At 43.0% G+C, this 19721-nt stretch overlaps 1 protein-coding gene across 5 annotated transcripts in view; it reads left to right on the top strand.

The window, feature by feature from the left end:
* The window catches only part of ZEB1 (zinc finger E-box binding homeobox 1), a 341083-nt gene that overhangs the window by 210954 nt on the left and 110408 nt on the right, over positions 1 to 19721 (top strand). For 3 of the 5 annotated variants that reach the window (XM_085631833.1, XM_085631834.1, XM_085631837.1), the window contains exon 4: positions 11040 to 11201. The exons of the other annotated variants lie outside the window; for them this stretch is intronic. In XM_085631833.1, the coding sequence (XP_085487959.1) occupies positions 11040 to 11201 (162 nt within the window). The remainder of the gene's footprint in view (positions 1 to 11039; positions 11202 to 19721) is intronic. 5 annotated transcript variants of the gene reach the window in all.

The raw sequence follows: 19721 nt of genomic DNA on the forward strand, positions 1-19721 counted from the left end.
TATCTTCACTAGATTCCAATTTAGAGGTTGGCACTCTGTGTATTCTGACCAGCCAGTGGCTCACCTTACCATGGCAATGACAAGGTTCAGAAAGAAACTGATATAAGCGCTCCTCGGTGGCGATATGTGGCTCCGCCGTCACTTTCAGGGCAGGACTGAGTCCACGCCGAGCAGCGTTATGCCACCTACCGGTGTGCAATGGAACTACTAGGAAACAAAATCTCCGGGTCCGGTCTATTAATTTAATCTTCATTATATAATAGCTAACCCCCATGATCACATCATCTTTCCACTCTAATAAAATAAGTCATGCGTGCTTCTTGTGCCAGAACATTTGATATTCTAGAAAATATGTCACTTTTGTAAAAAAAGAATAACCTGAACTTTCCAAGACCAAAAGCACCTTTGGATTCGACGCTGAAACTTTTTTTTCCAGCACTGCTGAGGCTTTTTGCTGCGGAGAACTACTTTAAGAATCGCAATTGTGTTCTAAAGGTACTAATCCTAAACTACTGCTCCCACCCTCCGTTGTTAAAATAGAATGTGTTGTTCATAATCTCCTCATTCATGTTTATAAAATGTAAGTGTATGTGCCTGAGCCCAGAATCCCTAAGTGCCTCTGCAAAATAACTTTACCGTGCCGTTTTAAAAGCGCACATATTTTGTGTTTAAATAGACCACTTTACAAAGACTACTGAATGGGCAGCGTTCTTTAGAAGCTTTTTGATTGTTTTACGGAAATTGGTATTTTTCGAGTGAGATCACGAGTAGGAAGCACAGACAAGGAAACGTCCACTGACACTTTGTCCCAAGCTGGTTTGACCTGCCTCCCAGTGTTGCTGCGCTGTAAATTTTTCCACTCGATTTCGGTACCCGAAAATTGGGAATCTTCCCAATTTATCATGTGCTGACACCATTTTCAGCAAGAGCTTTTTCAGAGATATTCCTAAAGGAGAATGGAGATATTGGGTTGTATCACCACCGATCCTTAATAGGCAGTCTGTGTGTACCCATGTATATAGGTAGGAAAAGGACTGTTTAAATTGAAGATTACAAATATCTATTCACAAAGGTGAGTTTGGTCACACTTACTTATTTTATGCTTGCCACAAATGGTTTTCCGGTGGGCTTAAATTACTTTTAATACTGTTTTCTCCACTGCAAGTGTCGAGAAATTTGAGGTGGCAGATCTTACTCCAGGCCTTGGAAAGGGACGTTCCAAGGCATGCCATGGGAGTTCGGGAACGCCCACAACATATGATTGTGAATTCTCAAATTCGCTTGACCCATTTCCAACCTGGAAATTATTGCAGATTTACTAGAGCCATGCACTGGAGTAATTCGACCCTTCACAATAGAAAAGGGAATATGTTCTCAATACTATAATGAAAAATGTTTTTCCTGCTGAGAAGGAAATATATGCATTTGCAGAGGAGGGTTCTATTTGAACTGTACTGACTTCCCCACTATGGAGAACTCCACACAGGGCTACTAGTATCCTTGGGGAAAAGTCACATGACATTGCTATGCTCCTGGCCCAGCTTTCCAGGCATACAGCTGTGTAAATTTGTGAGTATAAAAAAAAAAAAATGTAGGTGGCGAGTTAACTTTCCTCTTGTTTGATTGCTATGGTGGATGCTTGATTGTATCTGGCAATCCTGTGATGCACCAAATAAACATATACAACATATTTCGTACATGTATTGCCAGTTGGGTCAAAGTAATTGCCTTCCTTTACTTTTTAGCATCCGTAAGGACATCGAATAACCTGATAATTATTAGTGGTGGGGGTGGCTTTTTAACCATATGTAAAGCAACGGCAAGGTCATCTAAAGTTGCAGTGGCGCTGAAACGTTTTTTTCTCTATGTAATGTTTCTGAAGCTGTCAGTTCTTGACAAGTGTTAAGGGCACTTACTAATCGGTGTTGCTACAGTTTGGGGATGTCTTGCCTTCATACAAACATCTGCTGTAGACTGCAACTTTAGGTCTACACAATAGCCCTTTCTAATACCAGTATTGTGATATTGACCTGTAACAGAGATATAGATTTCGAAACCCCAGCCAAGCTGCGGATGCAGTCTAGGTCTCCTCATCAACTGCACTTTCTCTTGCAATCCGTCCAAGTAGTAATGAGTGTTCCCACAGAAAACTCCTTTTCAGTTACTCTCCAGCTTTCCTCATATGCTGGTGGCGTTGGAACGGGATTGTCCCCTGTATAGTGTAGTCATGTTCCACTCATGTGACTGCTCCTGACTATCTGGTATGCTGCGATATTTTTTTAAATTTTATTTTTGTCCTAACCTCACTCTAATTTAGTGAGTGTGCGCAGAGGCCCAGGCATGTTCCTTGACATGAGCGAGGTCCAAGAACTGTCCTGTGACCAGGAGGGGTGCATAACGTCTTTTTGCTGGTAGTGGCCTACTGTCCCCGTCGGGGGTTGCGAACATAGAGTGCTTGTGACAGCATACCACATTTTGTGGCTTGGGATATCTGGGTTGTCATATAGTAGCACTTCATTAAAGCAGCCCGGGGGGGGGGGGGGGGAGAGGTCTCCACGTTTGTATGTGTGTCCGCCCCCATCTGGATAAATCTACCCTTGGGAGGCCTTAAACACCCCTGGTAGTGATTTCCAAGCTGTGTTGGTAAAGGGATTTGATTGTGTACCTTGTTAAGCTTTACAACATTGATGTCCCAATTGGCAAGTTTCCTGGTTTATTCAACCATATTGACTCAATTTTGGAGAGAGTAACTGGGGAGAGCAGCAAGTGTTTTTGTGCCTATCGGGGGATTTTAATTGCTAGGCTGACTCACCCAATATCAGGGAACAGGGGTGTCCTAGAGAAGGGTTCCCATCTGAGGGGAAAAGAATTTGAGGTTTTTCTCTCTGCATCTGATCTGCATAATGTGTTGGAGATGGTGGGTACAGGTGATATGGGACTGCCAACGATTAGGGGCAGGAACAGTTTGTCTATTATTGATTTCATCTTTATTTCCAGCAACTTGGAACATAACCCAATTGAGGCAGAACTGGCTGTACCCTCAAGGGCGCAGTTAAATGCTGAGGGTGAAATTTGTAATCTGATGCAAACTATGGACAACCTTGGAGTGAGCTGGGAACTTTTCAACCCACCCCAATTCCTAGGTAAAGTAATCACGGAAAACATGGAGTTAGGTTTGGGGTGATTGACAGTGCTGGGAATGGGGAGACGGTCAACTTATTTTGCTTCTACGTTAAAAAAATCTCTCCGAACACCTAAAAATCATCTTCCACAGCACTGAGATGATTTGATCATGAGTGCTCGGTTGCCAATCAATCGCTACGCACCCCTAACTGCTTGCCTGCCGGACCCCTCCATTGTGGCCTTCTGTCATAAACCATACAAAAGGACAACAACAAAGAGGTGGAATGAAGTCCTCACTCAGCAGCAGTCACCAGGAACCGTAAATCCTTTTGGGATAGTCTCAGCCATGAGATCTGCTAACCAAATTTATACCTAGTTCCTGGGCTACTTCTACCATTGCACTGGTTTTTAAGAAGGAATTGTTCCTTGCCAAATTATCAGCCAATTTCATGAACCGATATACCGGCAAAGATTTTTGGAAGGTTTCTGTATAATAGGTTTTTAGAGTGGGCAGAGCTTTTATACAGTCAAGTGGAGTTCTCACTGCAGTGATATGAGAGGGGCTTTGGCCCATTCTTTCAGGACTGGGTGTGACTACTTTATACAAACCCCACGGTCCTTTTCAGGGTGGGGAGGGAGGTTTTGTAGGGATGGTCAGTAGATGGGGCACTCAACAGGGCTGTCCCCTTTCACCACTCCTGTTCTCCCTGGTGCTAGAGCCTATGCCGGTTCTGATGTGCAGTGAGCTGAAACCCTGGGGAATACTGGTGGAAGAGCAGAATCCCATCCCATTATATGCAGATGATCTGTTGATTTATGTCCAATCATCTACAGAGGCAGTGCCCCGACTGAGGCATCATATGGCACTTGATCAGATTTCCGCCCTACGAGTCAACGTTAGGAAGAACCTGGCATCAGTGCCACTTGAACGGTTGACCGATCTTGGGCTCCGATGGGAGGGGGAACTTTCAATATTTAGGACTGAGGGTCACGCACACGATGACTGCGCATCAGCACCTCAATGTGTTTGAGAGACCTGACTGAGTTGATTGAGTTCTGTAGGATGTTACCCCTATCGGTTATGGGACAAGCGGCTATCGCGAAGATGACCTGCCCGACTTGTTTCTACCTGGTCAAGAACTCACTGTTCCCCCTTGGAGCATACCTTTTCCAAAAACTGTTTGCTGTTCTCTCTAGTATGGACAGCAATGCATAGCCAGGTAGCCCTGTTGGTACTGAAAAGAGATATGCAACTCTATTTTGCACTACACCTGCAACATGCAGCTCGATGACTGACGGGAACCGGTAATTGAGGAAAAAATGCTGCTACAAAGCATACTTGGGGAGGATACACTGGCGTGCCTACTGATGGGGAGAGGGAAGGGTGCCACTCTGAAGTGTTGGTTCCTTGGTACAGCACAGATATGGGAGACGGTGGTAAAGAAGGTGCTGCGTAGGGCTCCCCCTTTGACAGGTAGTTACCTCTGAGATCTTGAGCCCTTTTGAGCCATAAAGCAGGATATCTATGGACAGATGGAGGGAGAGTGGATGCCTCCTAGCGGCAGACTTATACCCAGGGAAAGTTTGTGTTGCTTTCCAGGAAGCACAGGACTCATTTGATGTGGGGTGGGGACACTTTCTCCCCCCCCCCCCTCCCACTATGCAAAACTAGAAAACACTCCAAAGGCGATATGGTGCACCTAACCAGTGGCTCCATTGTCCTCTCAGACATTGGGCAGATTGATTAGATGGGAAGAGGGTCGACACTTCATCACTCTTCTACAAAGCCCTCAAGGTAGATATGAAAAAGCTCCTATCGGGTGAGAGCAGCTTGGGAGGTGGAATTGGGGGCATTGTTCGAGTATTCGGACTGGGATCATATAAGTGAATGGGTTAGGGTGGTTTCCTGCAACTATAGGTTTAAATTATTTTACCTCAATTATTCACACCTTACTTATGACTCACTCCTGACTAAATAAAATAGACACCCGATAGGTCAGCAGAATATATACGTTGTGGAGAGGGAAATGCCACCTTTTTGCATTTGACTTTGCATTGTGCAGAGGTACATGGCTTTTGGAGTGAGGTGGTGCCTAAAATTGAGGGGGCCACAGGCATGGACAGCCCCTGTACATCTGGGATTTGCCTGCTGCGAATAGCAAAGAAGCAGAGGAGACACAAAATATCTTACAAATTCGTACAGCTGTCACTGCCAAGGGCAGAGTGGCCAAAGGTTGTATGGCATCCCGGGTGCTGAGGGCAGACGTGGATTAGGGATGCACTAGAATAGGGGGCAGAGGTCACAGAAGAGCAACTTGTCCGCCCCTCCCACACAGATGAAAAAGCTGCAGAGGTTGTGGCCGCCTGGAGTCTGATATTGGACTATTTTAATGAACATGGGAGCTCTAACATTTGATTCTGACCAGGGAGAACGGGAAACATGAATGTATACGGAGTATCTACTGAATACAAGAGTGGTTACCAAGCATGGACTTTAGGCATGTACACGTTAGCTCACAGACTTGATGTACGTAATGCTGCTTACTCTGTATTGTCTTTCATTTTGAGGAATACTGCATGCATAGAATGGCAACTGCACTTGATGAGATGCACTGAATGTTAGTTTTATTTCTTATAATAAAGGTTTTTTAAAAATGGTTTTTTAAAATTATAAACCTGTCAATACGGTTTTCACAGTGCAATAAGCACTGTAGAACAATGCCTGAATTTACATCTCATACTAGGCAAATTTACCGTGGCCAAGCAAGCTCTACTCTACCTTGCCTTAATTGACTTTTCCCTGGCTTTCAACTTCATCAACTACTCCAAATTATGGTGACTTTTATTGAAAACGGGGTTGGATGTGACCTTTGTCCATCTTATGGCATTATTGCATGAGGGTACAAAAGCTCGGGTTAGATTTGGTCAAAAGTAGGAGGTATTTAGGGAAATTCATGTTGGGCACTGGATACAGAATGGGTGCGTGCTTGCCCCTCTGTTTATTTTGGATGTTAACAAACTTGGTTCTTATTTGATCCCCTGCTCCCTGGATGTCCCTAGAATAAAAGACTCCCTACTTCCCGTATTATATGCAGACAATAACATAGTAGCTCAGACACTTAAATCTCTGCGCTTGTTAGTCAATTCAGTTGTGCAATGTATGGCTTCTCTTTACTTAACACATTTTTCAGAATCCTTCATAATGGTGTGTGGCCCCAAGTGCAGTTAGCTTTCTAGTTTCCTGGTCTGTACTAATCGTTTAGAGAGGACTAGCACTTTTCCTTATCTGGGAGTCTCTTTTAATGCAGGTGGTTTATGGATGCCGAATAGAATTCAGTGTTGGGTGAAGCTATGCAGGGCTATAGGTTCACATTTTAGCCTCCCGTCACCACCTGGAGGCAGAGACCTCACCGTTACAGATCTACAACTCTCAATGTGTGTGGGGTGGCATCTGATGAGGTAGAAATTTTGGATATTGGGGATTCCTCAGTTATTCAGGTTGAGGAAAATTTCCTCTGCAGGAAACTTTTGTCTACCCTTTTATTTACCTCCCATTTTATTTGCCACAAAGAGCTAGGCCTAGATCATATTGTGATGGAATTCAAACCTGCCCGCCATTGTTAAGGTCATCCGTTTGGAAGACAGATGAGGCTTCCCTAACCGAGAGAATCAGTGACAGTTTAGCTTGTGATAGAGGCGTCTCTATTCCATGGATAGCCTTTGTAAAGCACTCTTAAGAAGAGATTGGCCTCGCTGGCGCATTCTCTAGCGTAGCATCTAATGTTAATGTAATATGTTCAAACGTTATTAGCTGAAGTATGGTAGAAAAGGTTATTCTCAGAATCACCGAAATTTACCATTGCAGCTTATCTGCAGTGGAGTCTGGAAACGCTTCCAAATAACGATTTAGTTCTAGGGTCCGATGGGAACGCTCTTTATTTCGATTTATGGCGGATACAATTGAATGTATACTTTGCTTCCCATTAGGTTTTCAGAGTAACCGTGAGCTCAGTGTGTGCCCATGCAACAGTACATCAGGGCAATCTGTTACATTTTACTTTTTGGGTGTGATTTTTATAGAATTTTTACCAAAATGTTTTTAGCACATTTTATGAAGTCTAGAAACCAGAGGCATTACACCCAGGTTTATAATTTGTTACAGCATCTATCGGATGTTCTTTCTTACGGGCTGCTGTTCGTTCACGAGGCACAATGTACCCGGTTAATGCCTTTGAAGTGTTACATTTTATCTTTTTATGTTTTTTCCATTCATGACTGAATGTAGCTATTTATGTACATGTGTGCTCACTGAAAGGGCATATGCGGATTCGGATTGTACTGTTTCTTTTTAATGATACTTGCTCTTTTATTGCTACTTTTCATCCGAATAAAGTTCGTCTTGACACACTACATTCCTAAAGCAGTCTTAAAAAAAATAAACAATTTGATGTTGTTTTTGATGTTAAACTCGCTCTCTGTGTGTGTGGATGAACATGTACTAGTAACTAAATCGTACACTACGTAGTGGTGCAAATAACTGGTAGCTAGAAAGGGGGTATTTAGTGAGTGCCAGAGGTTGTAGCAAAAAACCTTTTTCTCGAAGGGCCACATGCATTTCATATTTTCGCAGGCTCCTGACATTTTTTATTTTTATTCCAGTTCAAACATGCACACTTTTACACAAGTGAGAACGCATCAAAAGACTAAACTCAACCTGTGATAGGAAAATCTCCGTTTCCTTGGTCCTGTGGTAAACTTATTTCCCAAATGTAGGCAGTAGAATACAGGCTTTTCGAGACAGAAAAAAGATTTGCAAGAGAACAGATTCCTAGGTCCCTAGAACTACAAGCTGGAGGGATGAGGCCCACTATAAGCCCACTATAAGCCTACTATAAGCCTTTAGCAATGTCAGGGACATGGCATTATGCCCTTTGTGCCACAAAATAGCTTAAGTTGATATTGTATAAAGAAGATAAGCGGTTGCCCCTGACCCAAAAAACACTACACTGATAGAAATAAGTAAGAATGGGTGATGTACAGCAGCAGTTGGATGTAGATTTTCATACAAGCTATGTGCTGCAACTGGTACTACATTTTGCCTCCAGGGTTTTAGAGGCCAACCACAGACTGCCCCAGGAGTGCTGATTCCGAGGTCAAGCTTACCCTTCAGCAAGCAACACACCCAGGAGTAATGCTGAAGACCATATGCAAGAAATGCAGAAGCGTTAGTTGTGAAAATAGGAAAGTAGCTGCCTATTTCTGACATGTGGAAGGGAGGTGGAGTGCAGGAGATCTCATAACCAACTTTATTGCAAAGTTCCTCTTCTCTCAAGAGTTCACCACATCAAAAAGTGGTGAATATCTCTTCCACTTACCAAATCATACCATGTACACTGCAGCAAGTGAAGCACCTTCGGCCTGTGTGCGGCTGCTCACTGCTTCCTGTCCCACACACACGGGTGAACTGTACTTTCCAAAGGCTTGGTGCACAACGACTGGAGTGCTCCTCGGGAATAATTTAAAAGACTCCTTTTCCTGTGCACTAGGACGGTCTCTGCAGTAGGCGAATGGACCATTTGTTAACTAACTGAAGTGCCGCTGTCCTAGGTACAAAGTTAAATAAGAAAAAAGCTCTAGCAGGATAAATTAACTCCTAATCTCTGTGATACAACAGTAGCGTAGCAATTGCATCTCAACTCACTATTCATTGAACTACCTGAACAGTGCATGCCATGTTAGGCAACTTTATTTGGTCATATTTCTTTTTCTTGACTCCAGTTGTAGGCCAAGATGGGGACTTGTGTAATTTGCTCACTTAGCCTTCATCTTTGCTGTATATTGTGCTCCCAGTTGCAGTTGATTGGGCCATATGCTTACATAATTGATTTCTAATTGGGATTAATTCGCTCATAATGAGGTTTGGGCACAGTGCCTTTGGCCACTGGGCCCCATGTGTTTTGTACAATGATACCATGATGAATGCTGCCATGAGAGTCCCAATGGGGTCACTTGAGCTATAACTTTGCTGCAATGTGAGCAGACAAATCTATGCTTCAGAAATCTGTTTTCTGTTTCCTTTCATGATTTCTCATGTTTTGAATCTTATTTACCTATAAAGCAGTCGTGTGGCAACGTATGTTATTAGGCATGTCTTGTATGAATGACGTGAATTGATGATGGATAATTTGAATAATGAATCCCTGTTTGGTTGTAGGTACTTGTCCGGGAGTCTGTTTACAACCCCTCACCAGGGTTTGTTTAGGTCTATTGAGTCTGCAAAATGCGAGGTCTGTTTTAATGTTCATTATTGTATACCGCACATATATGGTGGAGTTGCACTTGGTGAATTCAGGCTTTGAAAAAGACTGTTGGGCCGAAAGGAGTTGCCAGTAAAATAAACTTTGTTTTGGACACGGTCCTGGAGTGCGAGCATTCTGGGGCAGAACACACGTGTACACACACACCCACACGTATGCCCAGGTACACACAAATGTCTCTGCCCCCCCCTTTTAATAGGGGCTAGACTGTGAACTACAACAGCTTTGCCAAAAATGTTCAAACCAGTCCTTGTCCTTATCCCTTCCTCCTTACTCTTCTCTCTTTCTGTCTTGAAGTCCCCGTGCCTTCTGTAATTACCTGGGGAAACTGGAGGAAGTAACTGGCGCCAGCAGTGCCCATTCCCTAATAAAACTTTCTAAATGCTCAGTAGGAAAAACAGGCAGTCCGGACCTGTGTTTAATTATCATCCGGGGGTTCATGAAGAATTTGGTAGGACTGGAGAACTTTCTTAAAACTGGAGGTTCTCCCACCTTGCCAAAATTGTGGATCCCCTGCACAGTTAAACAAAACAGTGCCTGCCCCCATCTTGTGCGGTCCAAACTCCGTGTAAGAGGTCCATTCATTTTTGGTGTTGCAAAAACTTTTTATTTGCTGCACTATTTTGTTTTTAGTATTGATGTATGTACTTGGTGTTAGACAGAACCACGGACTAGAATTTAAGATGAGACTGCTTCACATGCTTTAACAGCGCATCTCCCAAGTTGTGCATCTCCTTACCAAGAGGTTTTGGGCATCAAGGTCTCTTTCAGTGTAGAAAAAACGAAATCTCCTGTTCTGCTGCTGTTCAGGTAAACCTCTCTAGCTTTTCTAGCCTTCTTTGTATCTTGAAAATAGTTTTTCACAAGAGTGCACCAGGTTATGCCACTTCAAATGTTTCTCATTTAACCTGTCCCCTCCCCCCCCCCCCCCCCCCTAAATTTCATTACTCCTCTGCATATACGGTTTGACCTGCTTCTTTTTCAAGTGTGGGATCTGTTCTAAACAGATTTAACTGTATAGCCAATTATTTTTGTACAGTCCCTGTATGAAGTAGTAAAGTTATTTTCCTAATACATTATTTTAGACAGCCAAACTGTATTGTGTAGGATTTGGCTAATTGCTCCTTAAGCCATTTTCTGGTTTGAAAAAATAATTTTCATGCAAACTGCATCAAACTAAGAATGTAATATAAATAAAAACATAAGGGACTCCGTGACGTCTTAGTGTTGCAACCACATCACATCAATGGCATTATTGGACAACAATAGTTACCCCTTGTCTCCTGTGTGTAATGATTAAATTGTTGCTTTCACTTGTTCCCCTCATTCAGGTTTTTAGTGCTTAAAATAACAGGTGTTGCTCAGCTCAATAGTACTCGCATATTGATGAAAGGCTTGGTCTCTGCATCAGGTGTATTCCTGCTGAGATCTCAGCACCTGCGGGGGAATACAAGCTGGTTCCAGCTTGAAACTACCATTCTTGTGTAACTAGAATATCACTCCAATCAGCAAGTTAAGGCACTGCTAAAACATTTGTTTGAAAGCTTGAAACATTTTGTACAGCTTGTTTCTACAGCTTTTTTGTTTATGCTTTTCTAGTTCAAGAAGATGATTGTGATTCTGATGCAGAAAATGAACAGAACCAAGATCCAAATGTTGAAGAATTCCTTCAACAAGGAGACACAGCAGTAATTTACCCGGAAGCACCGGAAGACGACTTGAGACCTGATACACCAGAGCTCAGTTGCCATGATGAAAATGGTAAACCTCTTCTGGCTCACAATATACACAACATAATTTACCCTGTAAAATACACAATTGGAAATGTTCACATGCTTCATTAGATCTTTTTAGAGTCTTTTTCTAGCACTTCTGTTTGAAACTTTCTAACATGATTTTTATTTCACCTCAAATATAGCAATCTCATATTTGAACATGCATGGTATTGAAAACCACTTCCCCGAATCTGTATTTCACTGAAGCAAGAGTTTTTTATGACTATTGGTAGTCCTATTTAATCAAATAAAGGACTACAACTCTCAGAATTCTAAGAAAAAAACGTGATTGACCAAACATGTCAGGCATGGACTTTGGAAGCTTGGCAGCTATGCAAACATCAAAAAAGCTCACACTCTCCTGTCAGACTAGCTCTTCAGTCACTGTCAAATTGCCCTATAGGCCAGTCCCACAGGGGAAACGGCTATTGCAACGCGACTTACCACAAATTACCTTTACAATGCAGTTGTTACAACATGACTACCGTTACTACGCATAACCTGTACTGCGCAGGATTTACAACGCATATGCCTTTACCATACATGCCTTTACAATGAAAAGGTTGATAAAGGCATGGTGAAAGTAAGTATTTGAGGCAAGTATGTGTGTGTGTGTATGTGTGTGTATGTATATGTATATGTATATATATATATATATATATATATATATATATATATATATATATATATATATATATATATATATTTTCTTCACTGAAAAAACCATTGGGTTTAGGGACTTTATAGTTAGAAATTGGCAATTAAAAAACCTTAAATTCACTGAAAAAGCCATAGGTTTCAAGGACGTTATAGTTGGACATTTCACTCGTCTAAAATCAGAGAAATTCGGCTGTTATGGTTAGTAGAAGTAACTATAACTCGCGTCCCCGCAATGTACTGCTGATGACATCATATAATGTGGCAAAAGCAAGGGGTATACCCAAATTACCCTCCTATACCTGGATATAGAACATCATACGTAAACAAAGAATATGGGTACGGAGGAATGGATAGCTTATTTATTTTAACATAGGGCACAATCCATTACCCTAACATTCATATATAATTCTACACAAACCTTTGATCTAAATTAATTCAACACACATACATGCCATGGGACCGATCTTTGACCATAAATTATTCCAAAATTCATAGATACAAAAACATACAAAAATATATAAACATTTAACAAACAAAGAAAACAGTGTATATATAAACGAAACTCTATATTACCAATACCCAAACATGTTATTTGATGACTAGTGTTCACACATTAAATCTGGATGATACACTCCGAGGTAGTCTTTACAGCACCTGAGGTATAACACCTCTCTACCCTTTTCCACTTTGTGTGCTGACGTTATTACTGTAACACTTTTAGTTTGTAATAGACTCCTCTACATGAAGTTGTCGACGAGGACGCTTTTTAGCCTTCAATTTCTTCTGGCCTCTTCAGGACAAGGGCAATGAAACCAATCTATGACATTAGGATATGAAGCAAAGGTTTGCACTTAAAGCACCTTCTTCAAAAGGGGAACAATCCCTGAGTCCAGAAAACCCCACTCTGGTTGAACCTCAACCTAAGGTACAATCACCTCCTTCGGTGAAAACTGTGTGCTCCTAACGAGCCTTCGTGTCCCTCATACCAACACCGTTTCCAATTGAGGAAACTGTCTGCAGCAGCAGAATTCTTGGTCCTCTCCTCAATGGCATTTCCACATCACTATTGACATCCCTGACGACGACGTCACGGACGAGGACGTCGTCACGAACGATGTCCTCCTCACGGACGACTACGACGATTACGACAACGTCCTCCTCCTCATGGACGACCTCCTCCTCATGGATGACGACGTCCTCGTCCTCCTCACGGACGACTACGTCCTTGTCCTCAAGTTAAAAAATTTTGTATCTGTATATGCAAAGGTATTTTGAAGAATGATTGTCTGAGAACCTGTATGGGTGACTGAGTGTCTGTTTAGGTGGGGTGGGTGTGACTCCCTGCATGGATGTGTGAGTGGCTGATTCACTGGGTGTATGCGTTTGAGTGCATGTGTTAGGGAGTGTATGGGTGGGTGGGTGTATGTATAGCTGTGTTGGTGAGTGAACGGATGTCTTAATGGTATATGTGTAAGTAAATATGTGAAAGGCAGTATTTGTGAGTGTTTGAGTATGTGAGTATATGTGACAGTGAGTTATTGTGACAGTGGCTGCATGGATAAGTGTGTGCCTATGTCCGTAATTGTTGAAGACAGTACGTATCTGTCTGAATAAGTGTCGTGGTGTGTGTATGACTATAAAGGTGAGTAAATGGCAGTGTAATTCTTTGGGTGACTGACTAAGGTTTTTGAGTAACACTTTGGGTGAGTGGCATTGTGTGTTTCTATATGGGTGTATGAGTGGATATATCTGTGGCTGTATTGATGAATGACTGCGTGTATGAGTGACTGTATGGGTTAGTGGGTAGATGCATGTGTAGACATATGAATCACTGAGCTGGTATGTACTAACTGCTATTGGTCTGTGTATGGTTTCGATATTGGTAGTCTGTATTTTAGAGTGGGTGTTTGAAAGGTTTTATTAGGGTGTAAGGAGGTGCATCAGATCATGTGGATGATGTCAGTGATGTCACTGAGCATGTCATGAGTAATGTAATATGTGACATCAGCTGTGCATTGTGGGGGAGCGAGTTGTAGTTGGCTCTGCTAACTATAACAGCCGAATTTCTCTGGTTTTATACGAGTGAAATGTCCAACTAACTATAATGTCCCTGAAACCTATGGTTTTTTCAGTGAGAAAGGTGAGCACGACCACCGAACACCTCTTAGCAATCCCACTGTGTGGGATTTACTGGAGTTAACAGGAGGAGTAGTTGGCCCCCAAGGTCAACCTTGAGGGCCAACTACCCCTCCTATTACCTTCCGTAAGTCCCACACAGCAGGATTGTTTTTCTCATACCAGGCCACACCCCCTTTCTCCACCACTCTGCAGACGCACTTTCTATCTCTCTGGTTTTTGTGTATGTATATATGCGTGTGTATGTATATATGCATGTGTGTATGTATATATGCGTGTGTGTGTGTATGTATATATGCATGTGTGTACCTACCTGTTCAGTGTTTACCATGCATGCCTTTACTGTGAACCAAAACCCCATACCCACCCTAAATATTCCCTCGAAGCCCAAAAACCCATACCCACCCTAAACTATACGTAGAAATGTTTGTACCTACCTGTTCAATGTTTACCATGCATGCCGTTTTCCACAAAAATGAATTATGCAGATAATTATAAACCGTGTGTGTGTGTGTGTGTGTGTGTGTGTGTGTGTGTGTGTGTGTGTGTGTGTATACTTGCCTATAAAATGCTTACATTCAAATGTAAACACTTAACCATGCATATGCCTTTACCATTCATGCCCTTACAACGAAATTCATTGTAAAGGCATGCGTGGTAAAATCGTACATGATAACGGTAACACTTGGTAGTTGTAGCCGCGTTGTAACAGCTTCGCTGTACAGCATGCGTTGTTCTGTCATAAAACAGTCCCACACTGTTTATTTCAACTCACTGACCATAAGGACCATTGTTTCCTCCAGCTCCAAGGTAGTGCTATTGTTCCCTTGCTCCAGAGTTTTATTTTAGCCTCCCCTATAGAAGTAAGGATGCTTTTTCTGATGCCGCTCCTAAGATTTTGCCTACATTCTCAGAAGGATTGATTTGTCAGTCATAATCTAACGTAGGTGCAGAACAAAGACTGACTTAGGGTAAACTGTGCAGACAAAGCTGTATGTGAACAAGGTGCATAAAGTGACTATATACAGATAAAACCACAACTTTTTTTGTAATTCCTGGTCTTTACACCAGTATTTGAGTCTGTATAATTCAGTTATTCCCTATATATATATATATATATATATATATATATTCACTGAAAAAACCATAGGTTTCACACATGTTATAGTTAGCTGTACATTTTACTGATAAAAAAACCAATGAAATTCCCCCGTTATAGTTACTGTAGGCAACTATAACTCACGCGACCGTAATCCTCTGCTGATGCTAATACTGTATTTAGACACTTATTTGCCCATGTCTTCTTCCATTAAATTTTAGCTATACATATATTACAAATATTTTTTTTTCATAAAGACACATATGTCATCAGCAGAGGATTACGGTCGCGTGAGTTATAGTTGCCTACAGTAACTATAACGGGGGAATTTCATTGGTTTTTTATCAGTAAAATGTACAGCTAACTATAACATGTGTGAAACCTATGGTTTTTTCAGTGAATTTGTACGTTTTTTTAAATGCTAACTTACTTTGCGCCATTCGTGGCGTGCGCGCCCACTTAACGCAGTTCGTTCCGTGCGCGCACGGTGCGCTTCGCGCACCGTGCGCGCACAGTGAGCACGCGGTGCGCTTCGCGCACCGCGCGCCCACTTTACGCAGTTAGTGCCATGCACGCACGGGGGTCACGCGCTGCGCGCACCGCATGCCCACATTATGCGAGATGGGCCATGTACGCACGATGCGCTTCGCGCACCGTGCGCACATGGGGGACATATTATGCGCATCGTTGTGAAATGTTTTGTTTATTAATTTCAATTATTTCATAAGCCATGCACAAATGGTGCCCTTCGGGCACCATTTGCACATGGGGTGGGGAGAGTGTGGATACTTTTTTTTTTTTAAAAAAAATTTTTACCGTACGCGTACGGTAAGCGTAATCGGCGATTTTTCGAAAAAAAAAATACTTTTTTTTTTGGCCTTGTGGGTTGTTTGGGGGCCCGTATATCATTGCTGGGTGATTATTATTTCAATATACTGCCCCTTTACCCATTTTTGGGCTTCATTTATGCTGCCCTACTCAGAGTGCGAGAGAGAAAATGGCGGCCGCCGCTTCCTGGTTTCGGCCGATTCGAATGTTTACTAAGATCTAAGAGCCAATCAGAATCGCGCTCGCGCACGTCACCGTACGCGTACGGTAAGCGCACCGTAAGCGCACCGTAAGCTGGCTCAGATATATATATTGATTTAAAGGCTATTTTCTCAGAATCTACTGAACAGATTTACACCAAACCTACAAAAGGCACTTCCTTGACCTGAGGACTACCTCTCTGCCAAATTTCAAGTAATTCTGTTCAGCCGTTCGGGCTGTAGCTGTGTCTAAAGGTCCTATGGAAAAATGCATGGGAAAAACGCGTTTTGGGACCCCCCTTTTATCTCAGCCCCCGCTTGAAGAAACCCCCCGAGACTTTCAGGGTAGGAGCGGAGCGTAGCGCCCCACCTATTTTGAAAAATTCGCGAGGATTCGTCGACCGGCGCAAAAGTTATTCAAAATAGAATGTTGCGGATTTCCTATGGAAACGTGGTCCTAACTATAACTACCTACTGGCGACCGCCAGTAGGATATATATATATATATATATATATATATATTCCGGCCTGTAGATCAAGGGATCTTTGTATCACACAATGATCCATTGGACATCAGTACCTGTGTCAAGGTTTATGATGTGCATGTGAATGCAGACAAATATTTTATGAATTCCCAGATTGTATGTTCATTCCCTTTATTGAATGGTTTGATTATGAATACTGCTAATGCACACAATGGTCTCCATACGGAAGACTCCCATATGACCAGTATTTTGTAAATATATAGACCCAGGTCCTGGTGGCCACATTGCGTTCGTCTTTGTTCTGAATTTACATACTTACAGCATCAACCTAACATTTTCACCAAGTACTCTAAAGAAGTGATGTAATAACCCCCATTTGCCAGCCAGGCATGAGCAAGTTACACACAGACTGATTTGTGAAAAGGAATGTAATTTGTGATGCAACTGTGTAGTTGTATGGTAGTTGGTGACCTCTTGTGAATGCATGGATAGTTTGCTGCAAGGGACAGTAGACCACACCTCCATTTTGCTTTCCCCAAACGGTGTCGTTTTTTTTCTCTTTTTCTTTTTTTTTACACTGCCCATGTCCATCAGACAGGCCCTGCTTTTAAAAAGCTTCTTGTTTAGGTAAACATTTGGCGGGGTAAGGAGATGGAGGTACTCTAACATTTCATGCTCCTCCCCAAGACTATCTAACATCAGTCCCAAAGGGGAGCAGTGTGCCAGCTTTCCCTCAGCAATCCAGCTACCACCCAAACTTGAGAGGTGGTAACTTTTCAATGGTGTGCGAAAACAATTGAGGTCATAAACCATTGATTCACTCCTTTGCAACTTGCTGGAAGGAAGTAAGAAAACACCTTTCAACCCACCTCCGTTTTAGGATTTGGGAAGGATTATAAAACCTATTTCAGTCTAAAGAGAGGGTGTACACATGTCTGTTTAGTGTAGATACATACACACACAGAGTAACACACCCACTCGATTGTCGCATGCATCCCATTCTCTGTTCTACTCCAGCAGGTAAGACCAGTCCACTTCCATGCTGGCAACTGCTTGTCTGCCTGCTACAGTCCTGATAGGGGAAGTGAAGGTCCGGGATGGAGTGACCTATTTCTTGCCATGCTTAGTCTCTCAGAGTTAATTCTTAGCCTCCAAACCGTACCGGTACCTAGAAGGGAGTTTAGCAGCAGAGACTAGTAGCATCACTTTCGCTGTCCGGCCAAGGTCCCTGATTTTTCCCCAACCATTTGGTGGATAATGCATGGAAGGCGTTCTCGGTCTCCATTCATGCGATCGCTTGGTCTGACTGGCTTCAGTCAAGGGTGGATGAGTGACTGGGGAAGACTGTGCCTGTGCTGAGATCACAGGATTACATCATCAATACAGGTAATGCGCTGTTCCTGCTCTTTTACTTGATATTACATGCACTTTATGCATGTGGAATAGCATTCAAGAGCAGCTTTAGTTTCTTTAATTACAGTAAGGATTTTACAAGTGTGTTCATCCAGTGGGGTCCAAACGACAGAGCCAGCCTCACTGTTGCTAGGTAGAGAAGTAATCAAGTCTTCACCGGCATTGATTTGGCTGCCTTGGTGCGCACCATCATTGCTGTGGTCAACAGAGGCACTGTTTCTCTGACCCTCCAGCGCATCCTGCCCTTGTATTCATACAGTTCTCAACAGTTGCAGTTTGTTTGCAGCATATAGGGGAAGTCTTTCAGATAATCTGGTAACCCTATGGCACCAGGTCCCTCCAGAAAGTTTGTTCTGGCCCTGCAATCACTCCTTGCCTCATTAATCAGAGCTGTGGCTGTGACCAGCCTTATATTGAGTAACTGTCTGCTACACGAGCCCCAGAGATTAAGTGCCCGCCAGGAATAAAGTATTTTCTTATAGGCCCTCCTAGCAAATAATTTATAGGAGGATGATTGTCCTCTGCCAGTTCCACAACCCAGCTGGATTGTGCATTAGGCCCCACAATGGGCCCGTTTCCACCTCACATCAAGGATACCTCCAGAAGATTACTTATTTGAGAAATGGTTGCACGCTTCGTATGCGAGCTAACACCTCCAGTACAGTCCAGCACGTGACTCCCAGCAGGACTCTCACCCGATCCGGGCCCCGCCTGATCTCACTACTTCTGGGCACCTCCACTAATGGATACGTAGTGCAGCACACTGTTCCTGTTCTCCTCGAGTGGCAGTCTCTGCCCCATACACCACAGTCAGCAGCAACCATTTCCAAGGGCCAGCAATACAGTCGCACTCACTTCAGGCAACCTCCAGGTCCCCGCCCAAGGAAACCACCCCCTGCAATGCAGACCTCAATCTCTGATCCGCATGACAGAGTACTGGCTTCTGCAATCCTCTCGTGCAGGGGTTTCTCCATGTGCTGGTCCCATCTTCAGTCCTAGGGCTGAGCTGCCACTCAGCCAGTGGAGTGTGGCGGTCTTTGAACAGTCAGGATTCATGTGTAAACAGGGCCCCTCTGTCAGGGTCAAGACGTGCACATCTTACTCCATTGCTTTTTCGGCCACGCTCCCCCCATGAATGTGCAACATGATGATGAATATCGAGCCCTCTTAGTCACACACAGGCACATTGTAACTGCAACAGCTGATAACCAAGTTGATTGCGAAGGCCGACCATACACTTGGTTTCTTGTGGTTCTGGCTATTCAGAATGGAGGTTCATTCCCTCCCAACGCAGTCAGCCAGTTGCACTACTATGGTTTTTTCTGTACGAACAAAGTTTATACCTTGGTGTTAAACTGTTGCACCAGTCTGATAAATAACTGTTAAACAACGTTCATCTCATATTGGTCTTGTTTTCATCTGAAGTAAAAGTTCATGCAACGTTTCCCAGTATGTTCATCATTTGAAAATAATTTGTTGTATAAAGTAAACTGAATATCGCTGTCCATGCATTCCATTGATGGGTATTCCGTTAGCCTTCTCTGCCTCATCTGATAGCCCAATGGTGTCCCGACAAATGCTGAGAGTTCCTGATCAAGCAGAAATTTCAGTTCTCAAGCAGTTAGCATCCCTTCATGTCATCAGATCAATGTGTTTTATCCGAGTTGGTGACCATTGTTGGTGGC

Source organism: Triturus cristatus, chromosome 10 (assembly GCF_964204655.1).
Source record: "Triturus cristatus chromosome 10, aTriCri1.1, whole genome shotgun sequence".
Taxonomy (NCBI): Eukaryota; Metazoa; Chordata; class Amphibia; order Caudata; family Salamandridae; genus Triturus; species Triturus cristatus.